This window comes from Patiria miniata, unplaced genomic scaffold (genome assembly GCF_015706575.1).
Source record: "Patiria miniata isolate m_02_andy unplaced genomic scaffold, ASM1570657v1 HiC_scaffold_3, whole genome shotgun sequence".
In the NCBI taxonomy this organism is placed as follows: domain Eukaryota; kingdom Metazoa; phylum Echinodermata; class Asteroidea; order Valvatida; family Asterinidae; genus Patiria; species Patiria miniata.
The window spans coordinates 9073884-9093166 of record NW_024037069.1 but is presented as its reverse complement, the minus strand read 5'-3'; the positions used below and the strand labels follow the sequence as shown (position 1 = coordinate 9093166).

The following is a 19283-nucleotide window of genomic DNA, read 5'->3' as shown; positions in this document are numbered from 1 at the left end:
CGCCTTCTATCGGGTCTTTGGTAATCCGTTGTATTTACAAAAACAGGACATAGCCAAATTGGCCAATCATCAGCTTTAACAGTCCACATCTCTGATATCGAAATGACGTCACAGTTTCTAAAGTCGACTCCGATTGGCTGGCGCGCAAGGTCGCATAAAATTTGCATTGCCCACATATATATATCAGATGTTGGTTACAGAGATTGCTCCGTTGGACAACAGGTGATACTCACTCTAGCTTATATGTGACCTGTTCTGTCAAAAGCAGACGATTCTGGGCAGAGGTTGAAATTGAGATAGGGCCAAAAAATGCTGCGGGGGTGATTTTTTTCGATTTTCTAATTTTTGCATATTTGTAATCCTGAACATGTCTAAAATATACTATAAAAGTTTGAAACCCTAATTTGAACTCTAAATATAGTATTTTTGATGATTTGTTAAGGTATATCAATTAAATAAATTTCTGTTTTTTGACGTTCGTGGCCATTTTCTCTGTTTTCTACTTTTCGACACAATGAACTTCAAAATTGCATAACTTTGCCCAGGAATGACCGGGTATTAAATAAAACCACCTATTAAAAGGAAAAAGAACATATTTTAACAATATGCAAAAATCTCATTTTTGACCTTATGCCCAGAAAAGTCTGATTTTGACAGAACATGGGACATATGTGAGTCACTCTATAAATTTGGGCCCACTTGTTGCCCTGTCCCTGTTACATCTGACATTTACAAATTCATAATTCTAGATGCCCTTGTTAATGCAGTCATCTGCTAAGAGTGATTATGAATAGCATACTACCTGCCCAACAAAACAGAAATCATTTAGAGTCATTATCCTTGATACTGGATGGCAAATTACAAAGTTAAGAGGTTACGGCTACAGGAAAATGTTATGAAAATGTTGAACAAAAAGGAATTTGGTGTGTATAATATCAGGTCTTGCACAATGCAGATCACGTAAATACATCAATGGTGCTGTTTTCATTCCAGACCCAGAACGAGCTTGACAAAGAGAAGCAGCAGCAAGCTCACCACATGAAACAGCTGCAGGATCAAGTAAGAGAACAATTCTTTCAAACCCCAACCGGTTCTGTTTTTGTCTTTGTCTGCGTTCTGTCTGTCCAGTTATCGGATACATGTAACTGGTTTGGCTGTGTTCTTAGCATTTTACGTCCTTTATGGTTTTACTTGAGATTTGAAGGTTTGCATGGTGGAAAGATACTAAGACAAGATAAGTTTGCGATAGCACCATGTGAATAAATCTCTTTTGTGAGTATGTGTGGTTCTGAAACGAACCGGAGGGACTCAACGTTTCGAACTGTATGCTCTGCCCGTCGTCAGGAGAATGAGGGATTCCAAACTGACCACATACTCACAAAAGAGATTTATTCACATGGTGCTACCGCAAACTTATCTTGTCTTATGGTTCTACTTGATACTAACTTCTGTTACTTTTCTGTTTTTAAATGGATTTGTTAAAGATTACTTCCTACTTTTTTCCTAATTGAATGTTTTTAGATGCATTGTATATTTGTGGAGGCCTTTCTCATATTGGACAAGCTTTGGCATTTTGTGAATCGACCAGCATAAATAAACTTGTACAAATTTCATATTTCACTAAACCATAAGTTGCAATATAGGATGTTGTTTCTTTAACTGAATTGAAGAAAAATTTGCCATCAGTAAAAATCTCCATACATTTTGGATCAAGTTTGACCTTTTGGTCTTTTAACCCAATGTGTTACCTCCAAGATGAGATCAACGGAGAGAGATCGTCGGTCTCTGGAGGCGCGGATTGAAGACTTGCAATCTGACCTGATGCAGACGCAGCGAAACAACTTGAACACATCCCAACAACTCATGGTCACCCAAACGTCATTACAGAAAAAGGTACATGACAGAGTGTTTGTTCAGTAATTGTCAGTGCTTGAAAAACAACCAGTAACGGGAGGGGGGGGGGGGATCAGTCCACAACCAATGTGCAAATCTGCTTGACAGAAGTTTGTTCAACATTTCTGCGTACGTGTGATTGGCCTCTTTCTCCTCATATGAATGTGGGCTTACATGGAACATGCCCTCCATATTGTGTTGTTTATCTGTGAAGCCTGCTTGTCTTTTTTGTAGACGAATGTTTCCGGAGAATGCAGGAGCACCAGAATATCATTTGAATAAGAAATTTACAGCGACAGACCATACTTTTTCGCTACCACACTTAAATGTCGACGAAAATTGCTGACTGCATTCAAAATCCCTGGATAGGAAAGTTGTTTACATATAATCTGCATAAATTTTAATAGAAAATATGTTCTTTGAAGTCAGATTTGTTTGACCTAAATGATGTGAAATCATGCCTGGTAATGGCTTGCCTCATTCCAGTCTGAGTTGGAGGAGAGACTGCGAGACTTGGAGGGAGAGAATGCCCGGCTGGAAGCTGCCATCAGACAGGAGAAGGACAAAAGTAACAGCCTGGAGAGAGAAGTTCAGGACTCTAACAAGGTGAGATGTCGACTTAAAGATATAGTCCATCATTTGTAATTTGTGCATTTTGTTCGTTTGAAGCAACAAAAGTGCTCAAAATCGAAAGAAGGGTGCTGAACAACTAACCTGATGAAGTTTCAGCTCAGCTTAAGCTGTGTATTTCAAGAAAAACAACATTCTAGGATCTCAATTTCAAATCAAAAGTTGCTGGATCATGTTTTGAATTGGGCCTGAATTCAGCGTCCGAGACACGTTCTAACTAGCCGATTGCAGCTACGCGATGTCGCGCACCGATCTGACGAATTGAACGAATTATAGCAACCACGCGCGCGTCTCACGCGCGTATGCGTCATGTCAATGCATGCGCGCCCTTCGCCGAATAAAAAACAAACCACTAACGGGAAATTTCCAACGGTGCTTCTTAATACGCACCGTTGGAAAGGCCTTCTGTCGTTGATTTCTTCAAAATGACAGCTTGCCAGAAAGAAAAATTTCACAGGCAGTCTAGTTCCCTTACTATCTTTCAACCAAGTGTGTTTTTCAACAATAATTACACCAGTTACTTTTTGGATAGCTGCAAATGATGGACTCTGGCTTTAATGCATAAACAGTAGATAAGCAGTATTGGGTGGCATGGGTGGCACAGAAAGCGCTCGCCTCTCACCACTATGGCCTGGGTTGCAATTTCCTGCTCTGACCATATGTGATGTGATCAGGCTACATGAATCGTTTGTCGGGAATTTTCATTTGGAGATTCAGGCCAAAATAGGACCACGCACAAAATCGGTAACTCACATTATGAAAATGTAACGTGAGTAACCAATTTTGTACATCTTGTTTATCACACATAACACATTTTTCTGGATGTCATCTTTGGTGCTTAGGTAGGTCTAGGTCTACTCTATCTACCATGGGGATAACGGTTATTAAACCTTTTCAGTTAGGTAATTACAGCCCAAGGAAACTCAAAAGTACATCAAAAATGCAACGTGAGTAACCGTGGAATTGCCCAACACATGAAATGGACACAGAAATGTCCTGAGTGGTCCCTCTTACCAGAGAAATTGAGATTATTTGGTTGTATTTACTTGCAGATGCGGGTCAGTTTGGAAGATCTGGTGTCAAACCTGCAGACAACGTCGATGCGTATGGAGGGAAAATTGCAAGTATGTGACTTATGGGTCCTAATGACATTCTAACTACTTTCAACAAAAAAAACTGCACTTTTGAACTTACTAATTTTGTACATAAGGGCCAGTTACATGGAAAAACTCCACAACTTTTAAAACATTAACCCTAACCATCCCAAATCCTCCAAAATCTTCTTTGCAAATTGGAGGAATGTGCAGGATTGAGGTTACATGGCAAAAGTGCGTTGCTGATTTCGGAGGACGCACTGTGTCAAAGTCTTGGGCCGGACCCTGTGTTGTTTATGCTCAGCCTAGCATAAATTTAGTCCTTGATTATACTTGAAATCCTCCGCACTGCTCCAGGATGTCACTGCCTCTGCCTCTGCCTCAGCCTATTGACAGTCATAGCCAAAGGATTTTACAGGATTCAGGCAGTGGTCATCCTTCCATGGACCATATTCAAGAAATAATGGAGAAATTTGCAGAATTGAGGCTATATGCTATTTTTCCATGAGGCCAATTGGAGGATTTTGCAGGATTGAGGCTACATCCTAGCAAAAAAGGCCTAGGGAGTTAGGGTTAAAGAATTTGTTTTGCCCTTGCAGGAGGAGACAGCGAATCGGAGTCTGTTTGCCAAAGAAGCTGAAGACCACAGAGGACTCTGGGAATTGGAGGTCAAATCGAGGTCACGGCTTGGGCTCAGGGTGGGTTTTTAGCTGATGCTAGAGTTCGTTTTAGATCCTTCATTTTTGTCTCGCGTGGACTTTGTTCAGAAAAGAGACTATGCAATCACTATGTCTGTACGTATGAATGTACAGGGTGAGTAAAAATGAAAAGGAAACCCAAATAGCAGGACCATGTTTGAAATAAAGTTCTGCAAGTAGCACTTTTCAAAATCTAGGATATGAAAGCCCAATTAATAGGCTTTCTTTTAGTGCAGGAATCATTCAAATCACTCATGTACTTTTCAAGTTGCGGGATTTTAACACCAACACAGTTTTAAAGTTCTGTCCACGGATCATAAGGCCAAAAAAAATAGTCTCCGGTTTCTGGTATGCGCGCGCGTCGTCCGTAGCCATGCGCGTCGGCAAAATGAAAAAGGTTTTTTTTCAATGAAAGATGATGTCTCAAAGCCGCCAAACTCACTGGTTTGACTGGAATCCTGCTGCTGCACAATTTTAACGTGTTTTTAGATGGGGTTATGATCGAGAATAAGCTTTATGTAGCCTCTCTGGACTCCCATATATTTTCACTAAGTTTAGTCGGGCACCATTTGCAGTCATCAGCTGACATTTGAAGCAAAAAAGTCAGGTAAAAAAAAAAAAAAAGCCGCGTCGCCGCACCTCTTTTTGGGCAAGCTCCATACAAGAAACCGGAGACTTTTTTTTTTTGGCCTAAAAGGTCAGTATTTTTTTAGCAAGACAAAAAATAATTCACGCACATTTCTGAATGAATTGTTTTCGTTTTGCTGAAAGAACACTTACCCTTTTTTGTGATCCGTGGGCAGAACTTTAAAACGATGGTTGTGTTTAAAATCCCTTAACTTGAGTATGTGTACATGTATGTGATATTTTGGTTAAAGTTTCAAGGAATTACTCTCATTTCTAACGTTGAGGTCCAATTGGAACCAAACTTGAATCATAGATTAAACACGTGAGCCTTCATATGATAATGATGTCAAAGGTCACATACCAAGGTCAAAAGTCATCTGAGGTCAAGTTGTAAATTAGGCTGAAAATGTAAAATTGGTCTCATTTGAAAAGGTGAAGTCCAATTCGAACCGAACTTGGGTCATGGATGCAACATGGGAAACTTCATATGCTAATGATGTCAAAGGTCACATACCAAGGTCAAAAGTCATCTGAGGTTAAGTTGTTAAATTGGCTGAAAATGTAAAATTGGTCTCATTTGAAAAGGTGAAGTCCAATTCGAACCGAACTTGGGTCATGGATGCAACATGGGAAACTTCATATGATAATGATGTCAAAGGTCACATGCCAAGGTCAAAAGTCATCTGAGGTAAAGTTGTTAAATTGGCTGAAAATGTAAAATTGGTCACATTTGAAAAGGTGAAGTCCAATTTGAACCGAACTTGGGTCATAGATGCAACGTGGGAACCTCCATATGCTAATGATGTCAAAGGTCACATACCAAGGTCAAAGGTCACTCTTTAAAGGTAATCCCGAAATCAGGCGAGACGCGCGGTTCGAGAACCGCCTTGTCCTCTTGACTTCTTTACAATTTTTCCAAACAATATCCCACACAGATTTTAGTGGTCAATGCGTAAGGCACACCTACGTCCAATAAGTGACAGTCAAGTTCCCTAACAAATGGTCGTCACTTTTTACTAGACGTATCGTTAAATTTCTTGTTTTAATTTTGTTTCAGATTGCACAGTTGGAGAGAGCCAAGACAGAGGTGCAGGCCCAAGTGGATGAGGTCGGTTCTTAGCATACCAAAACAAAAATGTTGTCCCGTTCTAATGTCATCACCAATATGTACCCTACATTCCCAGTGCCCTTTATTAATTTCTTGTATTGCACTTTAAATTCCTTTTTTTTGTAACGGTGGAGGGGCTTTCATATTCAGAGATTTCATACACAAAGAAGGAGATGTTATGGCAACGGAATATTGGGGTTAAGGGGGCAGATATACACAGTGGCAAAGTTGTGGCAAAGCTGAGGAATTTGAGTTGTTCCATAAAAAAACTTATCATATCTAAAATGATTGAACTGAATTTGTCTCCTAGGAAAAGAAGAAAGTTCGCAAGATGGCGGAGATGAAGAGGAGTTACGAGGAGAGGTGGCAGAGTGAAGTACAGAGGTATGACTTGCCTTGACCAAGCCTGTCAAGCCAAGCTTTTTCCCTGAACAAACGGGCCGGCAGCCTTTTACCCTACTTGTCACGGCACATAATTATGTACGGTACGCCACGCCTTGCGCTGCTTTTCCTGTGCGATCCGCGATGCCCCAGACACAAATCCGCACTGTACAGTATGATACAGTAACCATGCCAGTAATGTCATGCGGAAGATGGCCTTGATGCAACGGTATATGCTCATTATGATAATATACAGCCTGTCTAAAAAAAAAATGGTACAATCAGAGAAAAAAATTGGTGAAATATGAAATTTCAAAATAAGTCATTCTTACTTGACATAATATTAAAGAACAAAGACTGGGCTTTCCAATAGTGTTTGTTTGATCTTATTTGCTTTTGTCAATTCAGAGATATAATCAATTTTAGTGCGATACACCAAAATCAATTTTGTGCCACTTTTATGCATGGGCAGAGTTGTTTCGAGTACTGTGCCATGCTGTCTTGAAGCTCACCAAAGATTGCAACTTGGCAAAAGAAACAAACTCGATTTTTGTGTTCTGCAGTAAACTGGAGTTATCTCTGGATTGACAAAAGCAAATGAGATGAAACAAAAAGTATTGGAAAGCATGGTCTTTTTTCTTTAATGTGATGCTCAAAATGACTTGCTTATGTTGAGATTTAATATTGAAAAAAAAAATTGTTTTCGATTGTACCATTTTTTTGAGACAGGCTGTAGTATGCGCTAGGGTAAATAGTCTTCTCTCATTGGATAATGGCTGACAATCAAATGAATATTCGTCACTACTGCACTGTATGCAGTCGAAAGGTCAATAAATTTTGTACACGTGCGTGTGGTTTGTTTTGTTCGGGTCAAAGTGCACGGGCTCTGATTGGCTATCGTGTAAAATATGTGCATCTGAAATTTTTGATCGATATCGATCGAGAATGTAAAGAAACACATGAGGAATTGGCCACGGTTGCGTCAAGGCTGTCTTTCGCCTCGACTGCGGCCGCATAGTGGTTACTCCATGGGGTGTACGCGTAGTACGTACGTAGGTTAACTACTGTTTACGTACCAGCAAAGTGCGCTGTACATGTATACGTACCGGCAAAGTGCACGGCGTTCGTGTGCCGTGACAAGTGGGGCAAAACCGCTGCCGGACTGTTTGTCAGGGAAAAAAGCTTGGCTTGACAGATTTGGTCAAGGCTAAGGTATGCCACAAAGAAAGATCGCACGTGTGTGTCCTCGATTTACACCATAAACAAAAGGCATCTTTGTAAACAACAGCAATCGTGGAACCCTATTGTCCCTAATCCTCATTCCTTCGTTTGTAACTTTTTAGCAACAGCTTTCATTGTTTTTGTACAAGAATTTCAATTGTGGACATTCGGTCAATAAATGGATGCATTGTTTGTGCCCTAACCCTTTTTGTCTTAAGTCCACGATTGCCAATATTCACATACTGGTACTCACACCCTTTCTTCTTTATTGCATAGCGCTGATAGTTGGTTTGAAGATGCAGTGGGAGTCAGATTTGTGGTTTTAGTTGCATTGAATTCAAAAATTTGGGTCTCGGACAAAACTCCCATATGGTTACACTGTTCGTTTGCAGGACCCAACTTCAGGAGCAAGAAATCAACACACTGAAGGCCAAGCTGAGGACAGCCAAGAAGAGACTCAAGGTAAGAAGAACAGATAAGAAAATTGGAAAGAAGTCCCTGCACAGGATGGAATTTATGTCCTGGAGATATTTATTTAATATAAGAGATACACAAATTCGACCATACCAGCACTGTTCAGAATTTTGTAACTATAGGAGAACAGTTCCCTCTTTCAAATAACCCACGTTTTTATACAATTTTAACATGCTTGTATGTTTTTGCAATTTGTATATATTTAATATTGTTGAACAGTTTATACATGCATTTTAACATCGCTCTAGTTTTTTAATAAGCCTGATCCAGTTTTTATGCTATCATTTCAGATATTTAAGTAATTTTGGTGGTTTTTTTTAATACCTTATCAACTTTTTAAAATATTGTATAATCCAGGTTCTCATACTTTTTAGATGAATCTCCTTTTATTTATATGTTTTATATGTATCAATACTTGTAAGCCGGTCTCTTCAGACACATTATAGTGACTGCCGACTTGGTGTTTTTTTAAAAATAAACCAGAATAATAATAAATAATAATTGAAAGTTGCCTTTCACTGCCGTATTTTTAATGAAGTGGATACTCATTTGTCCGAAGGGCTTGCAAGAAAAAATAACAACAACCTCCTGCTTAGTAGTGCAGAGGTCTTACCACTCAACCACCACTCTTGACGCGGTTGGCTGGTTCGAATCTGATGTCAAAAAAAAAATAATGTAAAAGAAAATTAGAAGTTACAGTAAGGCCAAAAAAAAAATAAGTCGGTCTCTGGTCAGCGCGCGCGTCGATTTTAATCATGCGCGTCGATCTTTTTTATTTCCAAAATGTTCCGCGGTAGCTCCAACAGCGCCCTCTATTTCCGCACCTCAATTTTTTTTTACCAAAGAGCACCAAGGAATGGGAAATTGCACCAAGGCAAATGATCGAAAGCACCAAGGCAAATTATGGAGGACACCAATGTACATGAGGACACCAAAAAAGCAAAATAGTACCCCACCTTGTCTGTACAATCCAAGCTTGAAGAAGAAAAAAAAAAAAAGCCGCGTGGCCGCGTCAATTCCGGAACTTTGGTCTGACCAGAGACCGAATATTTATTTTTTTTGGCCTAAACCTGTTTTTTTCCCCCTTGTCTGTATTAAGTCTCACGAAAATTACCAAATTAAGACTAATTTTTATTTTATTAAATATTTTCTATAAAAATGAAGGATTTAGATGCCCCTGAGCTACGTCTCAACACCTTACAGACGGGCTACGAGCGAGAACGTCTGAACATGGAAGCAGCGGTGGCCACGCAACGAAGACAGGTAGGGGTCGGAACGCTTGATCTTCAAATCTTCACTTTTGACCCTCCTTAGTGGGAAGTCAGTATTCAGAGCAATATGTAAAAACCCTGTAAAACTTTGAGGTCAGTTTCAGGTGAAGGGATATGAAGTATTAAAGTAACTGTGTCTCGGAAGCCCTTTTCACACTAGACAAATCTCGGGGTTGATGCAGGGTAACATGCATCTTGCGTCAACCCCCCGTCAACCCCGAGATTGATTTCACCCGGGGTTAAACTCAACCCTGCTCTAGACCAGGGTTGAGATTTTCAACCCGGGTTGAAATTCTTGCCAGGGTTCAAAGCAGTAGTAACTGAGCATGATAAGCTTGATTTGCATGAAACAAGTGTGAAACGATGCGGGGTTGAATGTGGGGTTGAAAAATCGAAAACTCAATCCGGGGTGGCACTGGTTCACCCAGGGTTGAGTTCAACCCGGGCTGAGAGGCTCTAGTGTGAAAAGGGGATATAGAGAGTCACTGCACAAAAAACAGCAGTGTGGAAAGCAGTGAAGCATGACCCAATCTGCCTGCTTGCCCTGAGCTTAACCATTAGCATTTGTACTGCATTGTATTACATTGTGTTCATTCACCGAAGAGTCAATAAACCGGGGTCGTTCAGACACCGTTTTAAATTCCCTTAAAACACCGGTTGAACTCGATTTGGTGTAACTTTCTTGCTAAAACGATGTCTGAACGCTTGTTTATTTAGACCGAGTCGAGTTCAACTCGTCGCTAAAACGGCAACTTAAACCCCCTTGGAGGGAGGGTTTATCTTTACACCAGAACGAGTTATTTCCTAAAACGATGTATGAAGGGTTTTAGCTAAAACGCTTCCCGTTTTAGCCAGCGCTGTGACCCGGAGTTGACGTAACGCCTTCTCAGTGGCGCGCTTTTGTATTAAACAAACAACGTCCTGTGGGACTGCAAGGTGAGCACAAAGCACCCGTGAATCTCTTAATTTTCCTACCGCCAACCATTCATGAAAACAAAATCCTACTTCAAGTCAGATCGACTGTTGTAACTGTTACTGTTATAGCTAAATTGGTGTCTGAACATACCCATAGAGTGCTCAAGCAGTTTCGGGTGCTACAGTGAGTAATATAGGCAGGGTGGTTTTGGGTGCTACAGTGACTAGGGTTAACTAAGGAACCGTGCAGGGATTTGAGGTGTTATCCATACTCCACAGAAGATTACCTCAAAGGAATATAAGGCGTGGGTGCTAACTCTATGGGCAAAAGTAGTTTTGCAAAACTTGAAGGGTTGTGAAGTGCCGAAGACTGGGGCCAATTTCACGGCGCCGCTAAGCACAAAAATTTGCTTAGCACAAAAAAAGACTGGCTTATAAAAGCAAGTTACCAGGCAAAACTCCATGTGATGTATATTGCTCGTGATTAGTATTCAGCTGTTGTTTGCTTAGCATGAAAATCACACGGAGTTTTGGCTGGTAACCTGCTTTTACTAAGCCAGACTCTTTTTGTGCTAAGCAAATTTGTGTGCTTAGCAGCACCGTGAAATTGGCCGCAGGAGGGCTAAGCTACAAGATGTGAGAGATGCTTTCAAAATTAGTTTGTTGTTTTGATTGTTGTAGATTGACGACTTGAACCAGCAGTTGGAACGAGAGGCCTCTTTGAGAGTGGACGTTGAGAAACAGAATAGACAGTTTCAACAAGGTATGGTACCCTGTCCCCATACAAGTACCGTGTAATTACCAATGCTATGTAGTCAGTTGCAATGAGATGTGGTACCTAGACCCCGACCTAGTACCAAGCAGTGCTCATCATTGTGTAGTCAGCCACAGCAATGTATGGTACCCTGACCCTGTTCTAGTACAACGTATTTCCAAGCACTGCATAGTCAGTTGCAGAAAGGTATGGCACCCAGACCCACCCCTAGTACCATGCAATGCTCATCATTGAGTAGTCCGCTAAGCTCCATTGTACTGAGTACCGCAGTAGAGCTCATTGCTATTGATGCAACAACAGTCTGAGACTGTAATCCCCTTCAAAAAAAAATTATTTGGTAGTAAAGTTTACAGGAATTTGTGCATGGAAATGGTTTATTGATATCAATGTAAGTTATGTGCATAGTTTCAACCAGTAACTTTTCCATATTGCTTCCCACTTTTTGTGGTAATAAATGAACATAATAATAATAATGAAAATTCAATAACTAAACGCCGTTGGATTTTTTTCCATTTGATGTCTCATTCAGAAATGAATAACTTTTATATTGCTAGGAAAATAGCTATTGAAAAAAAATCATAACATAACCCGAACATACCGTATCTCTTTATGATTTTGACTTGCAGAGTTGTCGTCAGCAAAGACTCATGAGAAGGTATAATTCTTTATGTTTATTATCTAAGATATCTCCTCAGCTTCACATTGAGACCTTTCAATTGCTCAGCAGTTGAACATTTTAAGGCACCAACATTTCTTAAAAGTACTTGCTGCATACCCTGTGCTTTTCAAAAGTTGGATTTGTTTTCTCTTCACAAATTTAAAATGTTTATGTTTTGTTTTAACCCCCAAACAAGTATTCCAATTTTGGGTGTTTGCAACCCTCTGAAACACGGCCTTCATTTAGTGCACAAATGAACCCTTCTATGCAAGAGCTGAATATTTGTCTGGTAGCCAATTAACATTAAATTGTCTGAAGAAATAATTCAATAACTAAACGCTGTTGGATTTGTTTCCATTTGATGTCTCATTCAGAAATGAATAACTTTTATATTGCTAGGAAAATAGCTATTGAAAAAAAATCTATATTTAGAGGTTAACTTCGAAAATAGCATGGGAATCACGTTTAAATATTCATAAATCAGAGAAAGTCATTTATTTGCTTTCTTCTGTTGCGGCATATCTATCAGGCACGGCATTGTATTTTGTTCTTAAAATACCTATTGTTTATTAATTTCTTCTTTTGCCCAACAGGGTAAAGACAAGCTGGAGAAAACGAGGAGAAAGCTGGAAGAAGAGTTGACCCAGATGAAGGTAATATGCCATAATTGAATTTTTTTTATGCCCAAATCCTGTTTTCTGACTTGCTTTGATTCCATTTCTGGAAATTCTGGAAAGTTTGTACAACACGTTGATGTATAAGCCACGTCAACTACACGTGTGCTAACATCACCTGCGACTTTCCAATGCCAAATTGCATGTTTTTCTAGGTGCATGCGTGGTACGTTCAGTGAATGTATTTCAATTCAAGATCCTAATCGCGATCATGTGATCCAGTGCCGTACGAAAATAAACAGAACCACTCTCGAATCCATAGGGCGCACACGAATGTCCCCTGCTTCGGATTTTGTACGCAGAATGGCTATTTTTATGACAAGCTATCGATACTCTCCAGCAAAAGTAAATCAATCGTACTATTTTTAATCATGAAGATACATTCTAAAAGACTTATGAAGATAAATTGTCACAAAAGCTCATTTGATGATTCAAGTGTACTTAATAAAAAAACTACTTCTTCTCTCCGTCCGTCGTGCATGTCGCCATCTTAAATCTTGCTAATCCACCTCGCGAGCAGGATCCATTTAAAAGTGATCTGGAGCAGCTATCGACACATCGGATCACTGATCGCGATTCCGATCTGCACGACACAAGCGGGCCCTAAAGTCAGACATTTTTTCGGTAGTGCAATCTCAGCTGTGATGGGTCAGAACATCAAAGTTACAAGCCACTGTGGACTTACCAACCAGTTTTCCCAGCCACTCTGGAAATCAGAGAAAACCTTGAAAATTAGTTTTCAGTTTTCCAGTCAGGGAAAACTCGTGGAATTTGGGAAAAGCACCCAAAAAGTCAAAGAAAACTCAGGGCATTTGACAGTGACCAAGAAGGGAAAGGTTTTTGCCAGTTTGGTGGATGTGCGTCGTGCTCCATGTGTGTCCAAGATGTGTCCAGTGACTGACTGGCTGTGGTGGCTTTTTAGTGTTTATGCTGTGTGAATATTACATACCTCTCCGGACAATAACAATCAGCTGTGCTACACCACCTCTAGACTTCCTAGCAGCCTTGTTGAAGAGGTGGTGGAATGCTCGAAGACATTTCTGTCATTTTTTGGGTATATGTAGCCTAAGGTGTGATGAAATAAAAACGACTATTGTGTCTGTCATGAAATGAGTACAAAAGGTACTTTTGAGAGCTGTTTTTCAGGTCCTGTTTCGACCCGAACGTACAATTTGTGTTGTCTTGGGGGCAGCAAGCAAAACATAGTAAATCTTGACGTAATAAACAGGACTCCCGATGCAGCGTAGTATAAACGAGTACCTTTTGTACCTTTTGTACTCGTTTCGTGACAGACACAATAGTCGTTTATATTTCATCACACCTTAGGCTACATATACCTGAAAAATGACGGAAATGTCTTCGAGTATTCCACAACCTCTTTAAAGCGAAACTATTTCTCATAGACTTTTGGAAATTTCTCAGGGAAAACTCAGGGAATTTGAATAAACATTAATTGAGTAACAAAATTGAAAGCTGTGTTAATGTTTTTTCCTTGTGAAGGTATAAAAAAAAGTTAAGACATGCTAGACTGTTTCATGACATGTCACGACGCAATGTCCTGTTGTTTTTCTTGTTTCCCTCTAGTTGCTAGTGCAGCATAACTTCATCGAGAAAGGAGAATTGGAGAAGTACAAGCAGCAGCTGGATGCCAAGGTATGAAAACCATTAAAGCTACAGTCCATCACTCGCATCTATCCAAAAAGTAACTGGCGTAATTATTGTTGAAAAGCATAATTGGTTGAAAGATGGTAAGGGGACTAAACTCCCTGTGAAATTTGTTTTTCTGGCAAGGTGTCATTTCGAAGAAATCAACGAAAGAAGGCCTTTCCAACGGTGCATCTTAAAATGGCGTCAGGTTGGCACATTTTTTTTTTTGATTATTACTCTGGCAGGTTTTCGTGCTGCCTTAACACCTACTCTGAATATGTCTTTCTCATTCCCCCCTGTAGGCAAGGATGGAATTAAATGAGAAACTAGACCAGGTCAACACCTACTTGGAAGAACAGGTAGGACAATAATTAAATTAACAAGACTTGGTAAGCCGAGTGTATTCGGTCCCAAAGTGCAACAAAAAATGATTTAGTTGATTCAGAATGTTTTTTCACCGGAAGTTTTTTCATGAATCTGCTCTACCCAATAAGCTGGATTTAACCCATTCATTGGCGTCATGGAGTAATCCTATACAAGAGCACTGCCCAGTTCTCAAGTGACTGTCTTGGATTCAGTCCATATTAAAGTCAGTGTTCTATTCAGTTGATTCAGAATGGTTTTTCACTGGAAGTCTTTTTGTGCGTCTGGTCTACACAGTGAGCCCGATTTAGCCCATTCATTGGCATTATGGGGTAATCCTATACAATAGCACTGCCTGGCTCTCAAGTGACAGTCGTGGAATCAGAGAGTATTAAAGTCAGTGCTCTATTCAGATGTCTCAGAATGGTTTTTCACTGGAAGTCTTTTCATGCATCTGGTCTATGCGATGAGCGGGATTTAGCCAGGCATGCAAACTTTCCTCACATAACGTCTTGTAAAGATTGGAGTTTCCTTGTTTTAAGTTTCTTCAAAGTTGCATGCCTGCCTAGCCCATTCATTGGCGTTAAAAGGAGTAATCCTATACATGAGCACTGCCCAATTGTCTTTGAGTGATAGTCAGTGAGATAGGTACGAAGAGGAGACTAGGCTGGCCCTCTGAGACCAGCAAAACTTATCTCGTTTATTAGCCAACCTTTATTGCCCATAACATTTCTCAGTGGCACAACCTTGATATTTCCCAGGCAAAACCCACAGTACATTTGGTGATTCTGTTTTTCTCTGATTGTTTTATTCTGTGCACAGTCTCAGGCTCGGGAGAAATTGGAGACGCTGAGAAACTCCAACGAGAATGAGCTGAAGAAAGAACAGGAGAACACCATTAACGATCTCAAGGTATGGATTTTGGAGTCCAGATAAGTGGGTTTTTTTATAGGCCTTTAGTGTTACAGGAAGGAATAATTTGTGCTCATCTTGGTGTAAAACATTGAAAGGGATGGTGAAATATAACTTTTTCACCAATTAACTACCTTTCTCTCCCTCTCCCCATCATTGACTTTGTCCTTTGTGTTCCCCACCTCTTGTGGTCAACCATCCCCTTCCCCCAATCCCCCTCCCTTTTGTTACCCTCCTTTCTGTTCAGCCGCCTGCTTTCTCTGTGTATTTTCTCTGTGTATTTCCACTTGACTGCTTTTGTTACATCAGTAATGTATCCATATACCTGTTTATGTTTATAGTCTTGTCATTTAGCCTTCGAGAAAGACTCTGCTAGGGTCGAAACGTCAGGCCACTAACTATTTTTTTGCATTTTTACAATATGTTTACACGATAAGTTAAACAGATTCGCCATCAAACTAAAGAAATGATAATGAATAAAACTGCTGCAAGCTGCATACCGACTGGATTGACCGGAAATATGCAAATCAAGCAAATTAGATGGCTTAACGATTTCATCCTCAGCATCAAAACGTGAGGCCCTCTAATTGTGTTAAAATAAAAGACTAATGGATGCTGTTTTATTGCCTATTTGAGTTAACAACTGTAAAGCGTCAAAAAAGGCCATGCATTGAATTCAATCAATCAATCAATCTAGTTTATTTCATAACTTCATAATGAAAACATATAAAGTACGTAACTTAATAGATAAACAAAACATAAAAGTAAATGACAAAGATAAGTAACAAAGATAAATGAAAAGCAGAGAAGTTATAAGGAAGTTGTAAGAAGTCCAAGGACTTATGAAACACTCCCTTTTAATCCCCCCCTCCCACCCACCCACCCACCCCCCCCCCGAGAAAATCCCAAGTGTTCCCGTTACACCCAACTACCCCACCCCAATCTAAGATGTTCCATTAACTTAATAAAGACAAGAATGTATGTATAAAACAATGTACAATGTAAACACTGTGAGAGTGGTAAAGTAGTAATAAACAAAATCAATTTCCTTGCAAGTAGTTTCTATACAATGTTTTGAAAACAGTTAAAGACTTCGCTTCAGAAATGAAAGATGGCAATCCGTTCCAGAGTTGGCAGCCTTGATAGCGAATGCTGTGTTGGAGAGCTGTGGTTTTACATTTAACTTGAGTGTATTTATGTTTCGAGGACTGAGTATTATATGTGTGGTTGCTAATTGAAAAGAAATTGTTAAAAATAACAGGAAGGTTGCCTTTGTGGTAATTATACATAAATACCGCAGTTTGCATGTGGTTGATGTTGGATACTTCGAGCACATTATACTTCCTAAAGCAATTCTGCACTATACTTCAACCCTGTTATGTATCTGAGTGCACGTTTTTGGATACGAAGTATCTTGTTCAGTTTTGTCGGGTAAGTATTAGCCCAGGCAATATTGCAATAGGAAATATAAGGCAGAACCAAGGTATTGTAAAGAGTAATCAAATAACTGCGAGGAATACTATCTTTAGCTCTCCTAATAACACCAACATTTTGAGCAATTTTCAGAGCAACGGAATCAATATGATTGTTCCAAGTGAGGTTTTGGTCAAAATGAACTCCAAGAAATTTGGTATGACTGACCTGTTTGATCTGAAAGTCATCAATAAAAATTTTGACTTTGGAGCGAGCATATTTTTTCTGTCTTGGACAAAACAAAATAAAATTGGTCTTATTAATGTTCAGAGAGAGTCTATTTGAAGCAAACCAGGCTGACAAATTACTAAGAACTTTGTTTGTTGTTGAGACGGAATTGAAGGGTTGATGTTCAAAATGCCATTTGTTTTCACCCTAATGCTCCAAGATCTTTCAAGATCCATTATAAGGTTTTTGAAGGAGTTTGTAGGATTAAGGAGGATAGAGCCCAGCTACTTTAAGTGCAAAGAATGGGCCATTTCTTTCTGCACAGTGGTGGATTTTGGAGAATTTAGGAAGGATCTTAGGGCCCGTCTCAATTCATATCTGGGACGAATTCCAGACAAGTTAACTTTGTCTTGAAGAAGCTCCGCATTTGTCCCGGACATGTTCCGAAAAAGTGTTTATCAGCAACTGCCTGACTCATCAATGCTGATGACTTCTTTGCAGGAAAATTGCGGGGAAGTTGTTCAGAATCCTGCAACTTAATATCCGATACAACAACCACAACTTGTCCGGAACTCGGCCCGGATATAAATTGAGATGAACCCTTAGCAAAATCGCCTAAGGAACTAATGAATTTCTATTGCCTGCTAACGTTTGAAATATACCACTGTGTTCTAAATTGTAGAATGAAATCGGTAGACTGCGAAGCAGCTATCATGACATGCTGGCGCAGAAGGAAACAATGGAGGTTGAGGTTGCACGATTCAAGGTAAGATTAGATTATCACAAATCTGATTAACCAATTAGCACCTGTACAACAGTGTATTGCGTTGTATTTTAACATTCCCTGATGAGTTTATAAAACCATAGAGCGATCGGGCCGTCTCAGGCAGTACAGGGAGTAAAAGGCAAAGCAGTTGGGGGTGGTAGAGGGCAGAGGGACTAATTGGTTCCATTTTTAGGGGGAGGGGGATATATGACCTACTGTTTTACGTTTGAGGCTATATGGCCAGAGGATCTTGAATCTAACTGCTGGTTATATGTTGTATTCATGGGCAGGCCACTTTACCACAATTTACCTCACCCCACCAAGGAGTATAATTGGTTACCAGCATTAGCCAGGGAGTAACCTGCTAAGGACTGGCATCCTGTCTCGGGGAATATATTTCCAGCTATTTTATGCCAAGGGAACCTGTGGATATACTCCGGCCTGATGTGCCATATTTGCTCAGAACAGACTTTACTGTGGCGATCAGATTTTTTAAAATAAGTACAGTTTGTCATTTTTATGAAATATGTGAGGCGTTCTGGCAAATTGAGACGAAACTGGGCACAGGTGGAGAAAAATGCAATCAGCCAAATGGGGTTGATTTTTTTTCTGTTTTCAGATTTATCGTTGTTTGTAATCTTTGACATGTCTACTAAACTAATCACAACACCAGAAGCTTGTGTTAACCAAACTGAAATTTACCCTTGTATTTGCTTGAAGGAGTTGTACCAAGATGCGGTGAAGAAACAGGACAAATTGGCTGCTCAACTCGAGAAATCTCAGGACAGACTCGTGGACACACAGGCCAAGTTTTCGTAGGTGTCGCAAAATATAAAGGAAAAATTGTGAATAAGTCCAACAAGTTTGTCATTAAATTTGCGAAGTGTTGTGTCATTCGTAACGGCTCCATGACATAAGGCCCTGTATTTTCCCTCTCAAATTTTTCAAATGGTAGTTGTCATAATCACCCGTAACAGGAAATGTCATTTAGTTTTTTGTTCCCAGTTGCGAACGATTGTTGCTGATTTTTGCTGGGCACTGTTTGGCTGGTCTAGGGGCAAGACGTAGTTTGATACGCGATAACCCGCCGCGAGAGGGTGTTATCACAAAAACAGCTATCACCCATGAACAGCTATCACCCATGAACCGCTAGCAACAAAGTCTAGGGAATCTTGTAAAATCTCCCCAGGAAAATGGGGGAAACTGAAGCACACGCGCTACTCTGCAGGCTATTACGGTCCATTAAAAATCGTTCATATATTAGGCCAAACATGTGGGCGTGCATTACATGAACGCAACAAGATTCCCCAGACGACATTTTTTTGCGGTTCGTGGGTGATAGCGGTTCGTCGTGATAACGCCGTCTCGCGGCGGCGGCTTAATGCGGCACTGGTTTATCGCGACGCCAGTTTATCGCGTTCTACAGCAACGTTTTGACCCAGGACTGCCGTATGGCCAGCCTTTTGTCATGTGACGGATTGACTGAGTGAGTCACTGACCTAATTGCCGAGTGTAACTTATGTCTAGCTCGACGA

At 40.1% G+C, this 19283-nt stretch overlaps 1 protein-coding gene across 1 annotated transcript in view; it reads left to right on the top strand.

Moving 5' to 3' along the window:
* LOC119737771 (ankyrin repeat domain-containing protein 26-like) overlaps positions 1-19283 on the top strand; it is a 72782-nt gene that overhangs the window by 50574 nt on the left and 2925 nt on the right. Inside the window, exons 39-55 of the mRNA XM_038212362.1 lie at positions 994-1059; positions 1756-1893; positions 2380-2499; positions 3576-3647; positions 4217-4315; positions 6000-6050; positions 6361-6434; positions 8045-8114; positions 9291-9389; positions 10994-11075; positions 11714-11742; positions 12339-12398; positions 14004-14072; positions 14369-14425; positions 15252-15341; positions 17665-17748; positions 18469-18563. Coding sequence (XP_038068290.1) covers positions 994-1059; positions 1756-1893; positions 2380-2499; positions 3576-3647; positions 4217-4315; positions 6000-6050; positions 6361-6434; positions 8045-8114; positions 9291-9389; positions 10994-11075; positions 11714-11742; positions 12339-12398; positions 14004-14072; positions 14369-14425; positions 15252-15341; positions 17665-17748; positions 18469-18563 — 1355 coding nt within the window. The remainder of the gene's footprint in view (positions 1-993; positions 1060-1755; positions 1894-2379; positions 2500-3575; positions 3648-4216; positions 4316-5999; positions 6051-6360; positions 6435-8044; positions 8115-9290; positions 9390-10993; positions 11076-11713; positions 11743-12338; positions 12399-14003; positions 14073-14368; positions 14426-15251; positions 15342-17664; positions 17749-18468; positions 18564-19283) is intronic.